At 40.0% G+C, this 19,233-nt stretch overlaps 1 protein-coding gene and 1 non-coding gene across 6 annotated transcripts in view; both read left to right on the top strand.

Annotated features, from left to right (window-relative positions):
• The first annotated feature begins 3,017 nt into the window (after positions 1 to 3,017).
• On the top strand, positions 3,018 to 3,164 carry LOC116662311. Its single transcript, XR_004318351.1, has one exon. It is a non-coding gene; the product is annotated as a small nucleolar RNA SNORA12 (small nucleolar RNA).
• A 15,671-nt stretch (positions 3,165 to 18,835) lies between these two features.
• POLA1 (DNA polymerase alpha 1, catalytic subunit) overlaps positions 18,836 to 19,233 on the top strand; it is a 281,095-nt gene continuing 280,697 nt past the window's right edge. For all 5 annotated transcript variants that reach the window (XR_004318259.1, XM_032475944.1, XM_032475943.1 and 2 more), the window contains exon 1: positions 18,836 to 18,960. Coding sequence is in view for 4 of the 5 variants with exons in the window: in XM_032475944.1 (XP_032331835.1) it covers positions 18,918 to 18,960 (43 nt within the window). In the remaining variant the exon portion in view is untranslated. The remainder of the gene's footprint in view (positions 18,961 to 19,233) is intronic.

Raw genomic sequence — 19,233 nt, 5'->3', positions numbered from 1 at the left:
AAGTAGATTAGTGGTTGCCTGGTGCCAGGGGTACTGGGAGGGAAGGGAGAGTGACTGCCAATTAGTTCGCAGTTTCTTTGGGGGTATGATGAAAGTGTTCTAAAATTAAATTATGTTGATGGTTGCATAACCCTGTGAATATACTAAAAACACTGACTTACATACTTTAAAATGTGAGTTATGTCTTTAAAAGAATGTCTCTTTCAGTCTCCAGAGTGCCTACCCCAAAGTAGGTGCTCATTAAACAATGAGCAATTAAACAATTAAACACCCGAGGCATGGAAGACAGAAAGATTTCCTTCCTGCTCTGATGACTATTATATTAACATTCCATGCCCTAAAAGAAACAGTAGAGATTCCCTTAAACAACCTCCAAGTTAAGGCAAGTGGGTATAGTTCAAGTGGTAGAGCACATGCTTAGTATACACAGGGACCCAGGTTCAATCCCCAGTACTTCCTCTAAAAATAAATAAGTAAGTAAACCTAATTATCTCCCCCCGAAAAAAGATAATTAAAATAAAATGAAGTAATTTTTAAAAAGCTGCAAGTTAACCAACCTACAGAATTTAGCAATGCTTTCTATTTCCTCTAAGAGTTCTAAGAGCACTCTGAAAGCTTCTGGCTAAGTAGATAAGCTACTCTTGAGAATGCCTGGACACTTCTGCTCCCACCAGTTGAGTTGTACATTTTCCAAGAGTTAACTGAATTTTTCCCCAAATCTGTTTATGCCCATTGCACTTGTGACTGTAATAATATAATTTAATGTTATATAAACTGATCAAATGATCAAAAAGAGGTTTTTTTAAAAAGTAACTAAGTTGTTTTGGAAAGACAAGATATAGCAGTCATGTGACTTTTAAAAATTGTGCCTGAAAAAAGATTGCGGTTGAATTAGGTGAGGACAAGACTACTGTAAAAGATAGGGGACAAAATCCCCCCAAATCTAGGATTGCATACTCAGAGGGTTTTGAAAGTATCTTGACTTTTCACTTCATTTAGAATAATCCAAAAATGGAAATCAGAAACATTGCATATGTGTATGCCTAATGAAGAAAAAGAAAACAGAGTTCTAATCAGCGGCTCAATTAAAGGATTGGCAAATTAATGATATATTTATTTTAAATGTAAATATAATGTTTAATGTATGTATGTATCATTTAAATAAATAAGTCTCCATTATAACCATTTTATTTTTCAATTAATTGATCTATTGGTCCACATTGTATGCGGTCAGGAGACTTCTGTGCTTCCTAGTGATTATAACTCTCTCCTACCTTGCATAATGGAGAAAGCCCTAATAAACTCTTATTAATGCTCCATTTTTGTCTTGAATTCCTTGTGTGATATTTAAGAAAGTCTTTCAATTGCCATCCTAAAGAAAAGTTTTGTAGCCACATGGAAAAGAATTTCTGGGACAGATCTGTGTACCCATCTCTCTTGGAGGCTGATGTAGCTCTGCCCATCTCAGGGGAGGCTGAGGAAGAGTTGTAGATTGCCACCTCTGGTATCTCTAAGCAGGTTCCACCTGGCCTTCAGATTTCACAAACCTATAGCAACCCTAGGAGTCTGGTAGGATTTGGGGTGGAGAGCCTTATAAACAGTGATTACATCTTTGTTGCCAGTGTTTATGATAATGTCAATCAGTTTAGAGGCTGGAGTAGAAGTCAGTCCACCCAACACTGATCCATGTCTCAAAGGCTGAGTTGAAACCCACCCATTCTCCTAGATGACCTAGAGAAAACCTTAAATGGACAAACTCAGAACTCTCTCTGGGCACAGAGGATATAGAATAAACAGCGATTTAAATTCCTTTCACTCATTCAACAAACATCTACGAAGCACCTACCATACGCCAGGAAGCCAAGCATCCAAGATGAATGTGATAGTCTCCACTCTCAAAGAACATACAGAGCAAAAATATACATGTAGGGCAAACTCTTAAAGACTGATTTTTTTTAGTAAATATGATGGTGCTGTTAAAAATCATACTGGTCTTTGCTTTCGAAAGAATTATCATTTAAATGCTTCTGTTTTTTTTTTTTAATTTATTTATGACTTAATGGAACTGAGGAAGACAGATTTGAAACAGATACTATCTTTCTTTTTGTCCTGGGCCATACTTCCAATTTTTAAAACTCTTTTTCTCCTTCTGTGTGTGTTTGTGTGTGTGTAAGAGAGAGAGAGAACCTGAAACTAACACTGTAAATCAACTACACTTCAATACAAAATTAAACATTTTTTTTAAAAAGAGAGAGAGAGGATTTGTAGTTCATAGAAAGACAAAGAGAACTTCTAAAATGTCCTAATATCTGGGGCGAGATTGAAATAAAGAGTATGTTTTCACATTATGAGGTCTCATCATGAGAATGGACAAGATTAATTTTATGCCAGTTCTTGTATATTCTTTACTCCATGGTATTTGAGAGCTGGCTCCAAGTCCCTTAGAATAAAGGACAAAAATAAGAGAAACCAGTAAGATTCCTCTTCTCCCCAGAGTTCCCAGCACTGGAAAGACCAAGGGAACCCCAGATTTCACAAGGCACTCCCAAGTCCAGCCTCTTACTCCCCGGGTTCTGCATGCTCACTGAGCCATTTTGGTGAGCCAGAGAGAGTTCCCAGATGCTTGATTGTCAGGGCTTGCCTTAGAGGACCACACTGAGTGGGGCTCTATAGTTTAGGGAGAGATATTAGTGTCTTCTAGAAACTCAGATTCAGTTGTACCAGGGATGGCGCACGTGCTATCAGCAGAGCAGCGTATGAAAGTGATTATACACCTGCTGATTGGTTAGGAGGACACATGACCCTTGGATCTGTCTACCATATAGTCTCCAAAGGAGACAAAGACTGTGTTGAGTTGGTTGAAAGCTGTGTAAATAAATGTGTGTTCCTGTAATATTAGGATTCATGTGCAGGAATTACAAGGGGATGAGAAGAAAAAAGCCTAATTGCATTTTGGAACAAAAAGTAAAAATGTAGTATCTACTTTCCTTTTAAGTGGCTTTAAAAAATGCTCAGATCGTTGTGGTGGTTTTCTTTTTGGCCCACTTGTTAAGTTTTCAAATGGTCCTGACTCTGCCACAGTTATACATAGGAGCTGGCAAAGGCTGAATGACAAAAAGATCTCTTTCTAGCCTTTCCCGAATCAGAGATTGGCTCCTACATGTGGCAGGAAACAAAATGTTTAGCTAGCTAAACTTTAGAAATGTGGAGGGTTCTAAATTGTTTAATTCCCTCCAAATAAAGACTAAATATTCCACGTATACTTACATAGTTTCTATTCATTTTTTTCTTGCGTATGGCCTACACACTAGACATTTTCCTTCAAGAAGATAAAGAGGTGACAAATCATATTCTTTGCAACTTACTGCTAAATTGAGGAATTGAGCTTCATTTTTGCTAAAGAGGGATGGATGTTTTTGATATGATAAAACCAAGGAAGTTGTAAGAAACCACCTCAGCTAAAGATTCAAGAATACGAGTGCCATTCTTCTCTAAATAACTCAAAATTCTATTCTTCTATCCTGTTACCTGGCAAATGTGTTCAGCATAATATATGGGAAGACAGCCGTCCCTTCTAAAGGAGCCGGCAGATTTTGTTTCCAAATCCTCAGGCTGCATAGCACTCCCCACCCCCACCCCTCGCCTGAATGTCCAGAAAACATCTCTTTCTGGCAAACAGGAACCCCTTTTCTCACCATGAAGACTTTGCAGCAAAGACTGGTAAAGGGACAAGAAGAAATGGGATACAGTTTTCATCTTGAGCCTTAAATTCTCTGTAGAAAATCAGTCGACTCCACTGTGTGACATCTTGAAAAAAACTGGCTCTGTCAGTCAATCAACAGATTTTTATGGAACCCCTACTATGTGCCAGGCTCTATGAGGGGCCCACAGGAGCACTCCACACCATTGAGATATGGTGGAAGAAGCAAGGACTTTGGAATTAGATTTATACTACCAACTTACTTTATGAACCAAAGGAAGAGAGGACAGTAAATCAGTGGTATAAAATGATTTTACATAGATTTTAGGAATAGCAGAAGGGCTGCTAGAAAGAACTAGGCTAACCACACTATTTTCTACCAGGGTACTTGAGGGGATCCCTGTTTTAATGAATAAATAAAAGTGATGTGTAATTATCATATCAATTGCTTGCATCTAAGTGAGTGCTTCTGGAGTTATTTGATGGTGCTTAAAAATCTCTGGTCTCTGAAGTGCTTTAACGTCTCCTTGACTCTTATCTATATTATTAATTTGCAGATCAAAGTTAACTTGGTGCTATGCAAATGAAGAAACTTCAGATGAATGGGATTTTATGGTAAAATTTTAAATCCATATTACTTGTAACAAAACTGCAATATATTTTGAGTAAACGTGTCAACATATCTAAAAGAGACATTATGGCTTAAAGCAGCATTAATCCAATAGAACCTTCTGCAATGATGGAATATTCTTTATCTGCACTGTCCAAAGAAGGTAGCCACTAGCTACGTGTGACTATTGAGCACTTGAAATGTGGCTAGTGTGATTGAGGAACTAAACTTCCTCACAGCATTTGGGGTAAGAGAAATTGAGATAACGTTCAGATATTCTCCTATTTCCAAATAAGTCTCAATCAAGTAGCAAAGTTAAATGCAAAGAAAATGAATAACAAACTCTTTCATATAAATGGAGTTTCCATCCTGCAATTAAAAATATAGTTGACCCTTAATAACATGGGATTGAACTGTGCAGGTCCATTTACACACAGATTTTTTTTTCCAATAGTGAATACCACAGTACTACACCATCTGTGTTGAATCCTCAGATACAGAGGGCTAAATTATACTCGAATTTTTGACTGTGCAGAGTGACGGCCCTCTGTATTGGTCAAGGGTCAAATGTGTTATCAAATTCATAATTATCCCCTCTGTTCAGATATAATATTTAATGACAATGCTTATACCTATTAGCTGGTAAACAGCATCATTAGCAATGGCCAGAAATGGTCATGTGTCAGCTTGGGGGTATCAATGTATAGTGCCCAAAAGTGTTAGCAGTCAGAAAGTTAAATTTACAGAAATTGAGATTAGCTTTTGTGTGAAAAGTACATTGAGAACAGAAAAGCATGATTAAAATGTTAATGTGATCACTTATTTATCATTGTTACAATTAATAATGTAAATAATCTTGCTTGCCCAAGGAGATTAAATATTGAACTAGGAGAAAATGAGGGACAACTCAGCAGAACAGGCTAGCGGTTAGGAGTTTGAGTACTTTCATTGAATATAATCATGTGAAATAAGGCATATAAAGTACTTAGGACAGGGTATGCCACCTACTAAGAACTAAAAATGCCGGCTACTATTACGATAACAAGTGATGCTATTAAAAGATCTATGAGGTTAGAAGCCTTTGGCTAATTTTCAGCTCACAAAAGGTATGGGAGTACACAGTGATATTTGTACAGATTTAATTCTACATCATTGTACATAGAAAGATCAATTCAATTTTCCGTATCTGCCCCAGTTGAGAACTGAATGTGGTTGTTTTGATACCACTTCAAATCTATTTTTAGAAAGAGGCATGAATGAGTGAATGAATGAATGAATAACTAAAATGCCTCCTGATTCCCCCATTAACTCAATAAAATGAGATGGCAACACTCATGAGTCTTCAATATACAAATTTCTCCAAACCTGAGATAATACGGAGGTGAAAGGGGAACAGACCAATGGAGGGAAATGGTCTACCAGTCATGTAGGTCTAGTCCCTGGTAGATATGGACCCAGATCATTTCCTGAGGCATATGGTGCTTTAACCAGCCATCCACAGCCACCACTCTCTGAGAAGTAGGGTGAAACCACCTTCACTATGAAGCAGAGAGATTACATCATGGCTAGTCCTAATCTCTTCTTCACATCATCTGGAATCCTTCTTACTATTTTGTCCCACTGCCTGAACGTTTTCCATCTAGGACTCATTTGGTTTAACAAAGCTCCACTAAAATGCACATTCCTCTAGGCACCCCCTACTGAAATAAATAAATAAATAAATAAATAAATAAATAAATAAATAAATAAATAAATAAATAAAAAGACCGTAGAAGGTAGTATGACTTATATGATAGCTGCATTGCATGGAATCTGGAAATGGATGTTCTAATCAGGATTTTGTGACTCCTCCACTAGAAGAGTTTCTCATTTTATAGGATAATGAACACTTCGTTAAAACATTTCTCCAATGCCCTCAGGCTCCCATAGCATCATTCTTGGCCTTGAACTACCTACAGTTGCTCATAGGGATTTGACCTTTCTTTTTTTTAGAAAGAGAATTTGTTCCTGGCATCCAACTCTGTCCAGGGTGCTTGCATCCTCAGTAAGGGGATAAAGAACCATTAGCCACAGTTTTTCTTTTTTATCACCTTAAGATGGAGAGGATAATATTTCTATTTTGAGTGTGAATTCTCATAATTATCACAGGTCTGTTACACTCGCAGATATATAGGACTTAACTTTCTGAACCTACTTTGATCATCAAAGAGGCAAAAATCAATAAGAAAGCATGGACATTACCTCGCGCCAGAATTTGGGAGTGCAGTTGTCCCTGGTGTCATCTTCCATGGTGCATTCCTGGTGGCCCACCATGTCTGCCCCAATGTGCTGGCCCTCTTATCTAGAGTCCTCTCTCTTCACTCTGGAGTTCTCTTGAGTCACTGGGTGAAATTTTTCCTTCTCTGGATTTAAGGCAGCACTTGACCGAAAGGTTAAGCTTAAAGATAAGCTTGGAGGAGCTAGTTGTAGCCCAGTGATTGAATAAGCAGAGATCCCAGTCGCCGGGCACTCTTGCTTTCTTTACCACAAGCCTCCTCTTGTCCCCTCTGGGCTGTTGTTCATTGACAATTGCTGTGCTCTGGACTGGCGCGATGACAGCCTGTTGTGTGGGGACAGGCAGGTTGGTGAAAGCTGCACTCGTGAAAAAGGCCATTGTTTAATCTACCCCGTCCCTCACTGGAGCTATGGCAACAAATTCCGTTGGTGAATTAACTATGTCATTGTGTGCAGGCTCGACTGATTATGCCCCTGGAATGACAAACATTTTCTCTCTTTTTTTGCAAGATAAAAAGTGGTTAAGACCTTGAAGTGTTAATATACAACTCAGCACTTTTCTTTAAATAGGAGAATAAAGATAGAGAAAATAAATCGCTCAAACTTACTTAGAGTCTAATAAACATTTTACCTCTTCCAAGCAGCTATTCTAAGCACCATTGGCAATGAATTTGTGCATTTTAACAATGTTGAATCTTCACAATGAGTGTTAAGATAATTTCCCCTCAGATAAAGCTGTGTGTTACAAGAACTCTTTAAATGCACATGTGCTTGAGGCTTTCCCTGAAACACAAATTCCTTTAAAATCTGGCTGCAGCAAAGTGCTATGGGAACTTTGGCTGCTGACTGTTAATGTGAGTATTATAATTCAGTTCCAAAAAACTGCTGTCCATCTAAAGTCCCCTTAATCATATAAAGATTTCCTATGTCCCATCCTGGCAGGAAAACTTAGTCACTTTCTTACATATTCCATCTTCCGGATGGTAAAACTTGCTCTGATTAGTTGAAGGATCCCTTCAAGCTTTCTGTCCATCCATCATTCCATCCATCCACCCACTCATCCATCCTGCACTTTCTCTGGCCAGGTGCTGTGCCGGTTGCAGGGGAGCTAGGTCAGTGAATTTGCTGCTAGTTTCCTAGCATGGTAGTACATACTGTGCTGACTTGGTGAGCTGGAATCACATTTCCAAGGATCCCCTCCCTTACAGCTCTGGGTTAGAGTTGACCAGAAGAGGAATTTGCACAAGGTTTGGAAGGCAGGAGCGAAGCAATGTGAAGGTACAGAGAGTGGTTGGGTGTGGTGATGAACAGAGGGCAGGTGACAGTGGGTGTCAGCTTGTCCTCACTCTCTTCGCTCTGAGTCCAGTTGTTTTGTTTTTTGTATGTGTTTGTCTTTTTCTTAAATGGCAAGGTAGGTAATTTAAGGTTTATTTATTTTTTTATTGAACCCAGGACCTTGTGCATGCTAAGTATGCACTCTACCACTGAGCTATACCCTCCCCACTTCTTCCCAACTGCTGACACTGTTGACCAACAGCAGCCCTGGACCACCATCAGATGTCTGTGCAGCCGCCCTACAGAGCTTTCCCGAGCTTCCCATGTGCTTCCTTCTTCACTTTGGCAGCTGGTTGTCCTGGGCTTCTGACTGCCAGGAGCATGGCTTCTCCCATCCTCCAACCTTCCCTAGACCTCCACTCCTGCAGTCCCTCCCACAAAGGGCAGGTCTATTTTCTATAATAAATCCCTTCCTCCATGGCCAATAGTGGTTCTGCTTCCCTGACCGAACTAGGACTGATACACTTATTTTTCTAAATGATACAAGGACTATTAGGACAGAATCCTCAGCATGGGGGAAGTTTAGCGGTCAACAGGGAGAAAACCCCATGGAACTTGTGTCTAGAAGCCACCGGGAACCCAAGGAAATAGATGTTACATTTGTATTGGATCTCTTCCCCCAGTTGCCTTTAGCCCTCAGCTTGCAACACTTCTTTTCAGATCCATGTTTGCAGATACCTCTACCTTCTTCCTTCCTATGGTTTCCCTCATCCTCATTCTTACCCACCATGGATCCTCCCCCAAAGAGGCTGAGATTGACAATCAGAGATAAGCTACATTCCTGTGCTGGGTTCCAGGTAGTAAACTAAAAGAAGAAGAAGAAGAAAAAAACAAGTTCTGGGAACATTATTTCTTCCCAAGTGATTCCCTGGATCCATTGAAATGATGGTCCAACTCTATGCAGCTCAGATCAATTCGAACAGATTTCCCTGAATCTAAACTGAAGCCTGGTTCAGCTGTCAGGAAAACACCATCCACCTCTATTTGCACTCGTTTGCTCTTCTCAATAACAGAAAAATCACTCTTGTGTCATCAAGGCCCAATGGTTCACAAGAGAGGCTAGTTTTGAAATTGCCTCTTGTTGTCATCTCTTTGAATAATAGTGCATTTGATTATATTTTCGAGCTTCTTATCTCACGTCCAAAAGAAGAATCACTGCCAATCTATTCCTTCAGTTAATTTCTGCTTAGAGTAGGTGATTATTTGTCATAAGCATGAGAAAGTTGAGAGGGTAGGGCTTGATTAATTCTGACTGTAAAGCAATAGAATGGAGACAGGGCTACCAACACAACTACTTATTGTATTCTTATCACAGACCTAGTCAGGTCAATAAATTAAATCGTTTACCCTTGGATTATGAAGGTGTCTATTATCTGAACACCTATTGGTGGCTTTCTGGGGTCTTCTCTACTTTTGAGAGTCTCTTCAACTAAAATGGTCTTAGAAGAGCCCTGTTAACCATCCTCATGGTCTACCACAAGGGGCACTCCAGAGCTCTGAGAGTTGTGTCAGTGGGTGGAGCCTAGTTGCCCAGGCCCACAGAGTTGGAAATGGGTGGGCAACAGGTGTCAGCTACTCTATAGGGCACCTGGTGGGAATTAGAAAGAGGTGTCCTCCAGTCCAAAGGTGAGCAGAGAGAGGGCTGAATTCTAGCTCCTATTTTCCCAGTCTGTGGGAACCTTTGCAGCCCCTGACCCTCAGAGAAAAGGATGTTGTTGGGGAAGAAAACTGTGTCTGCCCTATCACAGGAGATACACATCTGAATTTGGGGGACAAGTATCCTCATGGCCCAGGAGGTGTTTTATACCAGGAAGCGTGGATGGTCAACTGGGCCTTGGTTCCAGAGCTGGTGAAATCACCCTCCTTTTGCATGGATTCCCCAGCAGCATTCTGTTGGCTTTCTTGTACCTCATTAGTGGGCAGGGCGTGCCCTGGATTGTGGCCTTTGGTGCCATGTTTAAGAGGGCTCTACTTTGGCGCTCCTCCTCTGAGAAGTCCATGTGGTCATGGAGACATGGTGCATGCCTGGAGACCATCAACCACCTTCTGGAACACTCTGGAGTTCTCTGCCAAGATGTCCTCAGCCTGCTTCCAGGGCATGAGTGGCCTCTTCCTCAGGGCCGTCCTCCTGGGGGTTACCTCACTGCAGAGCTGCATTTCCCTGGGCACAAGGGGTGGTCAAGTTTTTAGCAGGAAAACGTGAACAGGATCTGGATGTCTGGGCTGGCCCTACCTTTTGATGTGGCACAGAGGAAGGGCTTGGCTTCCCCTCCCTGTATATACACACATATATACATATATACGTATATTTGTGTGTGTGTATGTGTGTGTGTGTGTGTGTATGTATACATATATATATACAATCTGTTAGCATGATTTCAAACTTTTCAATATTTAGGCATATATGGACCTCCATTTATAGTCTTGCCCTAACCCCACAAATATTAGGAGCAGGCCCAGCTAGAAGTCTTCTAAATCACTGTATAAATTAATGAATTCATTAGCATTTTCTGGTTATTTTAATTACAGTTAATTACAGGTAGTTTGTCAAAAGTCTGATCATCTGTGAATGTGTGAACAATATGATTTCCTGAATCTAAGTGGCTGAGGGCTAGAATCTAGACTGAGGTGAAATAATTTGCTCCATCTAGCATAGTTCTAGCATAGTTCTTGGTATATAGTAGTTGCTTTGAAAAGAATTGTTAAATGAAGAAATGAATCCCTGAAGCATTTTGTAACTGACCGACATCCTTTGCTGCGTGTGTGCCAGATAACTAGGCTGAGAAGCTCTTTGACTGATGAATTCACCCAAGGCTATTTTGTGTGTGTGTTGAGGGTGGGGTGGTTTTAGTTTTGAGATGAAGCCAGAGAACAGATGAAGAGATGGCAGCCTCTTTGACCCTGGAGGAAAGTGACTACCTGGGGCCCCTTCCCTTGCTGCTTTTCTTGCTGCCCTGGAATTATCTAGCAACAGTTCTAAAGAAGGAATGCAAAGCATGGACTAAAAACATAGTCCAATGATGTCAAGACATGTTCAAGTGTCAAATTTAGGTATTTTGCATATTACTCTTTCCATTGGATTTTTTTTTAAAGTTAGGTTATTTATTTGAGTTCTTTCTATTTTCTTTTTGAAGTCTTTTTTCAACTTTTAAAAAACTTTTTTAAATTTATTTTTTATTGTATTTTGTTTATTTTTTAGGGCAGGGAGGTAATTCGGTTTATTTATTTATTTTAATAGTGGTCCTGGAGATTGAACCCAGGACCTCGGGCATGCTAATGCAAACTCTACCACTGAGCTATAACCTCCCTGCCTCCATTGGATTTTTGAGCATCTACTTTGTGTCAAGCTCTCAACCAGGTGAAAAATGAAGGCAATTATAGCAGTACCAGTCTTCATGGAATTACAAATCAGTATACAAGGTGTGTTCAACTGAACATTTCCATGGCTTAGATAATCGATTTTGCCACCCTCAACTCATCATTGTCTGTTCCCTCCTATCCAGCTTTGTTTTGCTTCATGGTACCTATTGCCAAGGGACAGATTATGTGTACTGGTTTATTGTCTATCTCTCCAAGCAGAATGAGAGGGCCAGGACTTCACTGCTGAGATCTTCAGTGCCTAGAAGAGGGCCTGGCACATATAAAGTGCTCAGTAAACATTTTGTTAATGAACAAATTCATTTGGCATCAAAGTTGCATTATTTTCTTCTTGAACAATTTGGCTTTGAGTGGATAGAGAGTACAAAGCAAAGCAATCTGATTTGACAGTGGGAGGTACTTCTGAAAGGACTGCAGGCAGATAAATCATCCTGAGGATGGAGTTTCGATCTGGAGAACAGCTTGTGTCAAAGAAAAGAAATGCATTGAGAAATTGCAGGGAGCCAGGACTTTTGGAATTTATGAGCTTTCTTTTTAGGCACATAATAGTTTTCATTTGCGGTAACCTGCTGAAACAACCGAGCTCCAAGCAAAGAAATGTATCTGTTGATCCATTTGGGCCATTGATAAAACTTTCCTAGGATGTTAGAGTGATAAGCCAAGTAACTCAGGAATTGTTTTCTTCCCCTCACCTCATAATAATTATTTTAATGGATGGCTTAGGTTTTGCCGACATTTTTCTCCTAATGGAAAAACTGACTTTCTGCCTGGTATAGAACTGACCTGGAGAAAAACAGAACATGATATATTTTGTAATTGCCTTGATCTTCCCCGTGGCTTTTTGCTGTTTACCAGCAGCTGTTTCATGACGCAAGATTTCTGTGCTTGACTGGAGAACCTGGCTTATTGTATCTTTCTCCTTTTCTTTTCCTTCGCCTCCATTCTCTCACCTACCAAGGCAAAAGGGAGTCTTTAATTTCAACTGTGAACCTTAAAGAAGTTATTTTGTGGGCGGGGCCACCAAGTCAAAGGATTTCTAAGAACTCCGCCTCCAAATATTCCTGACTGTGGACAGTGCAACTGCAGCAACAGGCGATTATATGAGAAAGATGTGTAGATACCCTTCGAAAATCTATGAAGAAAGTGTAACACTTCCAAACTTTTGATTCAAGAAAACGAACTCTAATGTCTTGAAATAAATCAAGGTTTAAGTTAAGAAACTGTGTGCCAGCATTTTGGAATCTAAACCAAGATGCCAATTGAGAAATGGCTTGGCTTCTCTCCACACCAGGTTCCAAAGGAAACAAAATGTTGAGTGGCTTAGTAGTGGCATTCTAGCTCCTCTCTGGCATAAATAGACACTTTAGCAGAAATGCAAAGAAAGAAAATTCTGTTCCCACAGTTGTGCCACCTGCCCTAGTTGAGGGAAGGGAAAGATGGTCATCTGTTTTGGGCATTAAAATCTTAGATGGCAACAGACAATTGGAGATTGAAATTTAAAAAATATATACCAGTTTAAAACAGAATAAAAAACATGAAATACTTAAGGATAAATTTAATGAAATTTGTGGTACTTGTGTGTACTGAAAACTATAAAAGAATCCTGAGAAAAATTAAAGAAAACCTACAAAAAGGGAGGGATGTTCATGGATTAGAAGACTCAATTGTTAAAATACCTGTTTCCTCCAAATTAATCTATAGATTCGATATAATCCCAGTCAAAATCCCAGCAAAATTTTTGATAGAAATTGACTACCTGATTCTAAAAATTATCTCAATTAGTCAAAATAATTTTGAAAAATAAGAACAGTGTTGAAGAACTCAGACTCCTGGATGTTAAGACTTACTGTAAAGCTACAGTAGTCAAGACAGTGTGGTATTGCCATTAGTACAGAAATTTAAATAAATGGAACAAAACAGAAAATCCGAAAATAGGCCCACATATGCGATAGGTCAATTTTTGATAAAAGTGCCAAGATAATTCAAAGGCAAAAACAAACCCCTGCCTTTTAAGAAAAACTTGCCATTCATAACAGCATTGCTAACAATAGCCAAAAGCTGGAAGCAACCCAAGTGTCTATCATTAGATGAATGGAAAAACAAAATATGGTATATATTATTCAGCCTTAAAAGGGAAGGAAATTCTAAGACATGCGACAGCATGGATGAAATTTGAGGACATTATGCTAAGTGAAAAAAGCCAGTCATGTCCCCTCTAATACTGTATGATTCCACTTATACGAGCTACCTAGAGTAGTCAAATTCATAGAGACAGAAAGTAGAACGGCAGTTATCAGGGGCTAGGGGGAGGGAGGAACGGGGAGTTAATATTTAATGGACACAGAATTTCAATTTGAGATGATAAAAAAGTTCTGGAGATTGGTTGCACAACAATGTGCATGTACTTAACACTTCTGGACTGTACACTCTAAAATGGTTATTATCAAGATTATGGTTATTATTAAGATGGTAAATTTTACATTGTGTATTAAATTAAAAAGATGCTAGAACAACTGAATAACTACATGCAAAAAATGAACCTCTATTCTTATCTCATACCATATACAAAAATTAACCATGAAATGGATCATAGACCTGGATGTAAAAGTGGCTGTGCTATTTTACATTCCCTCCAGCAATGTATGAGAGCAACTCAAAATGGATTAAAGACTTCAATGTAAGACCTGAAACTGTAAAATTCCTAGAATAAAACAGGAGAAAGTCTTTGTGACCTTGGTTTAAGCAGAGATTTCTTAGATAGGACATAAAATACATAAACCATAAAGGGAAAACGTGGATAAATTGAATTACACCAAAAACAAAAAAAAAAACTTTTGGTCTTTAAAGACACAGTTAAGAAAATGAAATAATAAACTGCAGACTGTGAGAAAAAAAGCAAAAAGTATTTATAAAGGACTTTTTATTAAGGATGTATACAAATTCTTGTGATTTAATCATTGGACAAATAACTCAATTTTTTAAAAATGGGCAAAAGATTTCAATAAATACTTCATCAAAGAATGTATACAAGAGATGGCCAAGCGACTTCTCATTTCTGCTCTAACATGTAAAGTGCATGGACGTTGTTGCTACCATTGTTACATCAAGAAAAATATGGATAAACTGAAAATCAACGACTTTTCTTAGACCCATCAGAGAATTGAGAAAATAGGGCCAATTGGCATCCCCAAATCCGAGAGACAGGCACATACAGAGAATCACAGCTGAGATCTGCTTATCTGGAATAGAAGCTGCTGGAACCATAATCTGGTGGGAACACTTAAATGGTAATTTTGATGAATTGCTAAAGGCTGAGTAAGGACTAGCATGAAATTTAGAAATTCCTGGAGAGTTGCTGCAATCATAGGGAGGACCCCACACTTCTCTGGGCTTTTTCTCCAAGAACCCCACCAGATTCTCATTTTGAGGATCTGAGAAAGATCCCCTGGGGGCCCTGGCAGGGGAAGAGGAAGAATAACCATTTAGAAACACTTCCAGAATCTTCTTTCTCACAAAGGCTTACTCTCCTGAGGAAAGACTTGGTCAGACGGCAAGACTTTGTCAAAGGGCCATGTTGCAATATTATCCCAACTTGGAGAAGGGAATTTTAGCCTTCTCCAGCCTTCCTGTTTCACTTGAGGAAAAATAAAAACAACCATATTCAACAGGGGACAAGACTTTGAGGAAACATTGGCACTGCTGAAGTCAGGGAAAAGAGTATGAGGAAAATATCAAAATCAAAGTAGGAGAAGAAAGAGAAAACAGGGCAGAAGAAATATTTGAAGTAACAGTGGCCAAGAACTTTCCAAATGATATACCATTAATATGACAGACACAAAACCACAGACCCAGGAAGCTCAGAAAACACTAAGCAGGATAAATAAATAAACAAACAAACAAATTAAAAAACCCACACATGGGACCATCACATTCAAACTGCAAAAAAAACCAAACAAACAAAAACCCCCAAACAAAGGAAAAAAACCCTAAAACCCACTAACCAAACAACAACAGCAACAAAAACCAAAGGACAAGGTGAAAATCTTGAAGGAAGCCAGAGGTGGGGGGTGGCAGGTGGGAAACTTTACATATAGAAGAATAAGGATGAGAATTACAGTGGGCTTCTCATCAGAAACCACGTAATAAGTTTTCTGAGACCCAATTTCCTATGTAGGTGGGGCATTTTCCCACACGAACAGTTCCCGGACACTGGCAACGTGTCACAGGAACGGGAGGGAGGACTTGGAAATACTCATTTCTAAGGTACCTGCACTACACGTGAAGCAGTACAATGTTATTTGAAGGTGGACTTTACTGTAAAATGCATATTGTAAACCTTAGGGCAACCACTAAAAGTTTTTTAAAAAAGAAGTATAAATGATATACCAAGAGAGGAGATAAAATGGAATCATATAAGATGCTCCATTAAAACCAAAGAAGGGGGAAAAGAGAAACAAAGAACAAAGAGAAACAAAGAACAAATGCATCGAGGAGAAAACAGTTGCAAATAGCCAAGAAGCACATGAAAAGACACTCAACATCATTAGTCATCAGGAAAGTGCCAGTCAAAACTCACAATGAGATACCAATACATAATCACTAGAACGACAATTAAAATAAAACCTGACAGTACTGCTGGGGGTGCAGAACCACTAAATCTCTCATACATTGCTGTTGGGAATGTAAAATCGCAATGCCACTTTGGAAACACAGTTTAGGTAGTTTATTTTAAGGTTAAACATATACTTACCTCATGACTCAGCAATTCCACTCCTAAGTCTTTACCCAGGAGAAATGGAACATGTCCATACAAAGACCTGCACACAAAATTACAGAAATGAAGAACAGATTAGTGGTTGCCAATGGCTAAGAATGGGATGGGGGTTGAACGGGAGGGGAGCAGATAGAGCTGTGTAAGGGCAATGTAAGGGGTTCTGAGAGATGGAAATGCCCTGTATTTTGACTGTATCAATGCCAATATCCTGGTTGTGATATAGTTTTGCAAGATGTTACCAAAGGGAAACACTGGGTAAAGGATACACGGAATTTTTCTGTATGATTTCTCATAACTGCATATGAATTTACAACTATCTCAAAATTTAAATTTAATTTAAAAATGTAAGGTGGACTACAACATGTAAAAAAAATGAATATTAATGGGAATTTTTAGAAACAGTGCTTTCAAGAGATACGGATATAACCTAGCAAGTCGTCAGGTGTAGCTCACCATTGATTATTTAAGCTCATAGAGGGAAATGAAAATAAAGATCAGTCAAGACATAACCTTTGTTTTTGATCTAAGGATAAGATATATGGCTCTGGAAAGTATCAGATTTATATGCACATACATAACTTTTCAGCAGATTTACCTTGCTAGTAATGTCTGAATTAGGGGACATGTCCCTGTCTCACTTTTGAACACCTTTTGTGTTTCAAGGATGATCTTTTAAAGCAGGTGATTAGAAAACAAATTACTGACTATGCCTGAACTATTCATGACTCTTTGGGCAAGTTTGTCTCATTGGCAGAAATTATTCAATAAGTAGTTAAAGGGAAATGAAATGTAAGCTGTCTTTACTGTGGAAGAAACACAGAGGGTAATAATGATGAAGCAACAAGAGATAACTGCTTAAACCGAAATAATTCTCCATTTCCTAAACCCAAACCACGGAGACAGTCAGACTATGGTTTCTGTTGGTGGCAGATGCTTAACACTGGGGGTGGTTTCACATTGTTTCTAATAAACCTCGTGCTGGCCTTGCATAAGAGTCCTTTAGGTAACCTAGATATTGTTCAATTCATAGGAAGTCGCGGCACTAAATGCTATAAAATACTAAAAAGTCTTTAGAACAGGCGGGAAATAAGCCCTCCTTCCTCACGGAAAGAGGTGTGTCCAGGTATATGTGACTGCATATTATTAGATGGAATATTTGCATCCAGGTTAGCCATCCTGCTGGTGACTCTAAAAGGTTTAGCAAGGCCTTGTCTAGACCACTTGCTCTCAAATTTGTTCTCACTTTGGAATCCCATCCTCAGAAATTCTGATTTAATAGGTCCTGGGGGCATTGGAACACTGAAAAACTGCTCAGATTATTCTAATTTGCAGCCAAAGTTGAGAACCACTGCTCTAAGCTTTGTAGAGCACTGGCCGTATGTAAATTAAGAAACCCTCATGCTGCCATCCTCTGCTAAAATTCACTATTGACTGGCTGACATCAATGTTCTAACTTAATTTTTTCTTAACTTTGCTCCAATACCTCTAATAATTCCCAGAAGAATGCTGGTTTACCATTTCTAAGTGTTAGTTCATGCTGCTAAACCAGCATTAAAAAAAAAACAAACCCAAAACGTGTAGGAGCATCATATTCAAACTACAAAAAACCAAACAACCAAACAAAACAAAAAAACCAAAACAAAGAAGAAAAAAAAAGCCCCAAACCAACCAAAGGTGGTTCTGGAGAAGATTCTGAACCGTTAGTACAGCTATTTGTCTTCGGGGGAAGGTTTTATTCATGATGACAGTGCATGTTTATGCTATGAGACAGGGCTCAATTATCACAAAAGATTTGCCCATTGGTCAATAATTCATGTTGAATCACTTGAGGGCATGGATCTAACTTTGCTCTCTTGGGGACCAAGAGCATTACGCACAAATGGGTTTGAGAAAAGGGTTCAGACACGTTGACCTTGATGGTGAAAGTTAATTCTACGTAAAATGGTACTCAAAGATGGTTAATTCTCATTCTAAGTTTTTGGTTTAATTAGTGCTCTCTAGTTAAGATATACATGCAGACGTCTCTGTTTTTATTGTTAAGCAATACATAAGATGCATACATTGTATGCATTGTACCATACACAAGAATCTAATGCCCTTTTTGTTTTTCATAACATTAACATTTTGCAGGAGTTCAAGTCAGATGTTTTATAGATTGTCCTACGTTTTGAATACATCTGATTGTTTCTTCGTGGTTAGATTCAGGTTAAATATTATTTTCAAGAAGATGTTGTTCCTTGTAGGTGATGTTCCTTTTTCCAAGTGCATCACATCAGGAGGTATATGATTGCCCCGTATTGGTGATGCTACTTTTGATCTTTTGGTTAAGATCTTTTGGTGCAGTCACCATAAATCAGACAGCTACTGTGTTCAGAGAAGCAAAGTATCCGGCAAGACTCAGAGTGCGCAGCAGGAGGCAGTATCTTTCCCAAGCTCCTGGGAAACCCTTCCAACCACGCCTACCCTATGCCCGCCCGCACCTTTTTTCTCGGAAAATCAACCCTCAGAACCAGAGAGCCCTTACTCCAACACGCCCAAATCGTTTCCCATCAGCATGGGTGCGCCTGCGCACTGAGTCTCCAGGCGGCTCCTTTCCAGCGCCCGGCCGCTTCTTTTTTCTGTTCTCTTCGCCCTTCGCTAGCGCTTTTCCCTGAGAGGGTCATCACGGGGCGCCAAACGCGCGCCCGCGGGAAGGCCGGGGGCGGGGCGCGGCGCGGCACGTCAGTGGCCTTCCGGGCGGAAGTCCGCAGGCTCGGGAGCCGCTGATTGGCTTTCAGGCTGGCGCCTGTGTCGGCCCCGGCGCCAGTTTCGGGCTGCTTGGCGCGGAATCGGGAGACTCCGGGACCATGGCGCCCGTGCACGGCGATGACTGCGAGCTGGGGTCGAGCGGTGAGGGACGTCCTCGCGCGCGGGGTCCCGGGTTGGGAGTGCTATGCGAGTTTTGGGGGCTCTTTTATTTCTTCTTAGGGGTGCGCTCGCCCGGGTTTCCCCGCGGGTCCGTTTGGGCGCGTACCTCAGGCGTCCAGCGTTGGGACGCACTAGGCATCTGACAGGGCTTCTTTGCAGGGACCTTGGGTCCTGGCATACCTGAGCAACCCCTACGGGGCTTTTTGTTTGGGAGGCTGCTTCGCCTCTTGTTACTGTGGGTCTCCACACTTGCCT

This window comes from Camelus ferus, chromosome X (genome assembly GCF_009834535.1).
Source record: "Camelus ferus isolate YT-003-E chromosome X, BCGSAC_Cfer_1.0, whole genome shotgun sequence".
Lineage (NCBI taxonomy): Eukaryota > Metazoa > Chordata > Mammalia > Artiodactyla > Camelidae > Camelus > Camelus ferus.
This window is presented reverse-complemented; position numbering and strand designations above follow the sequence as displayed.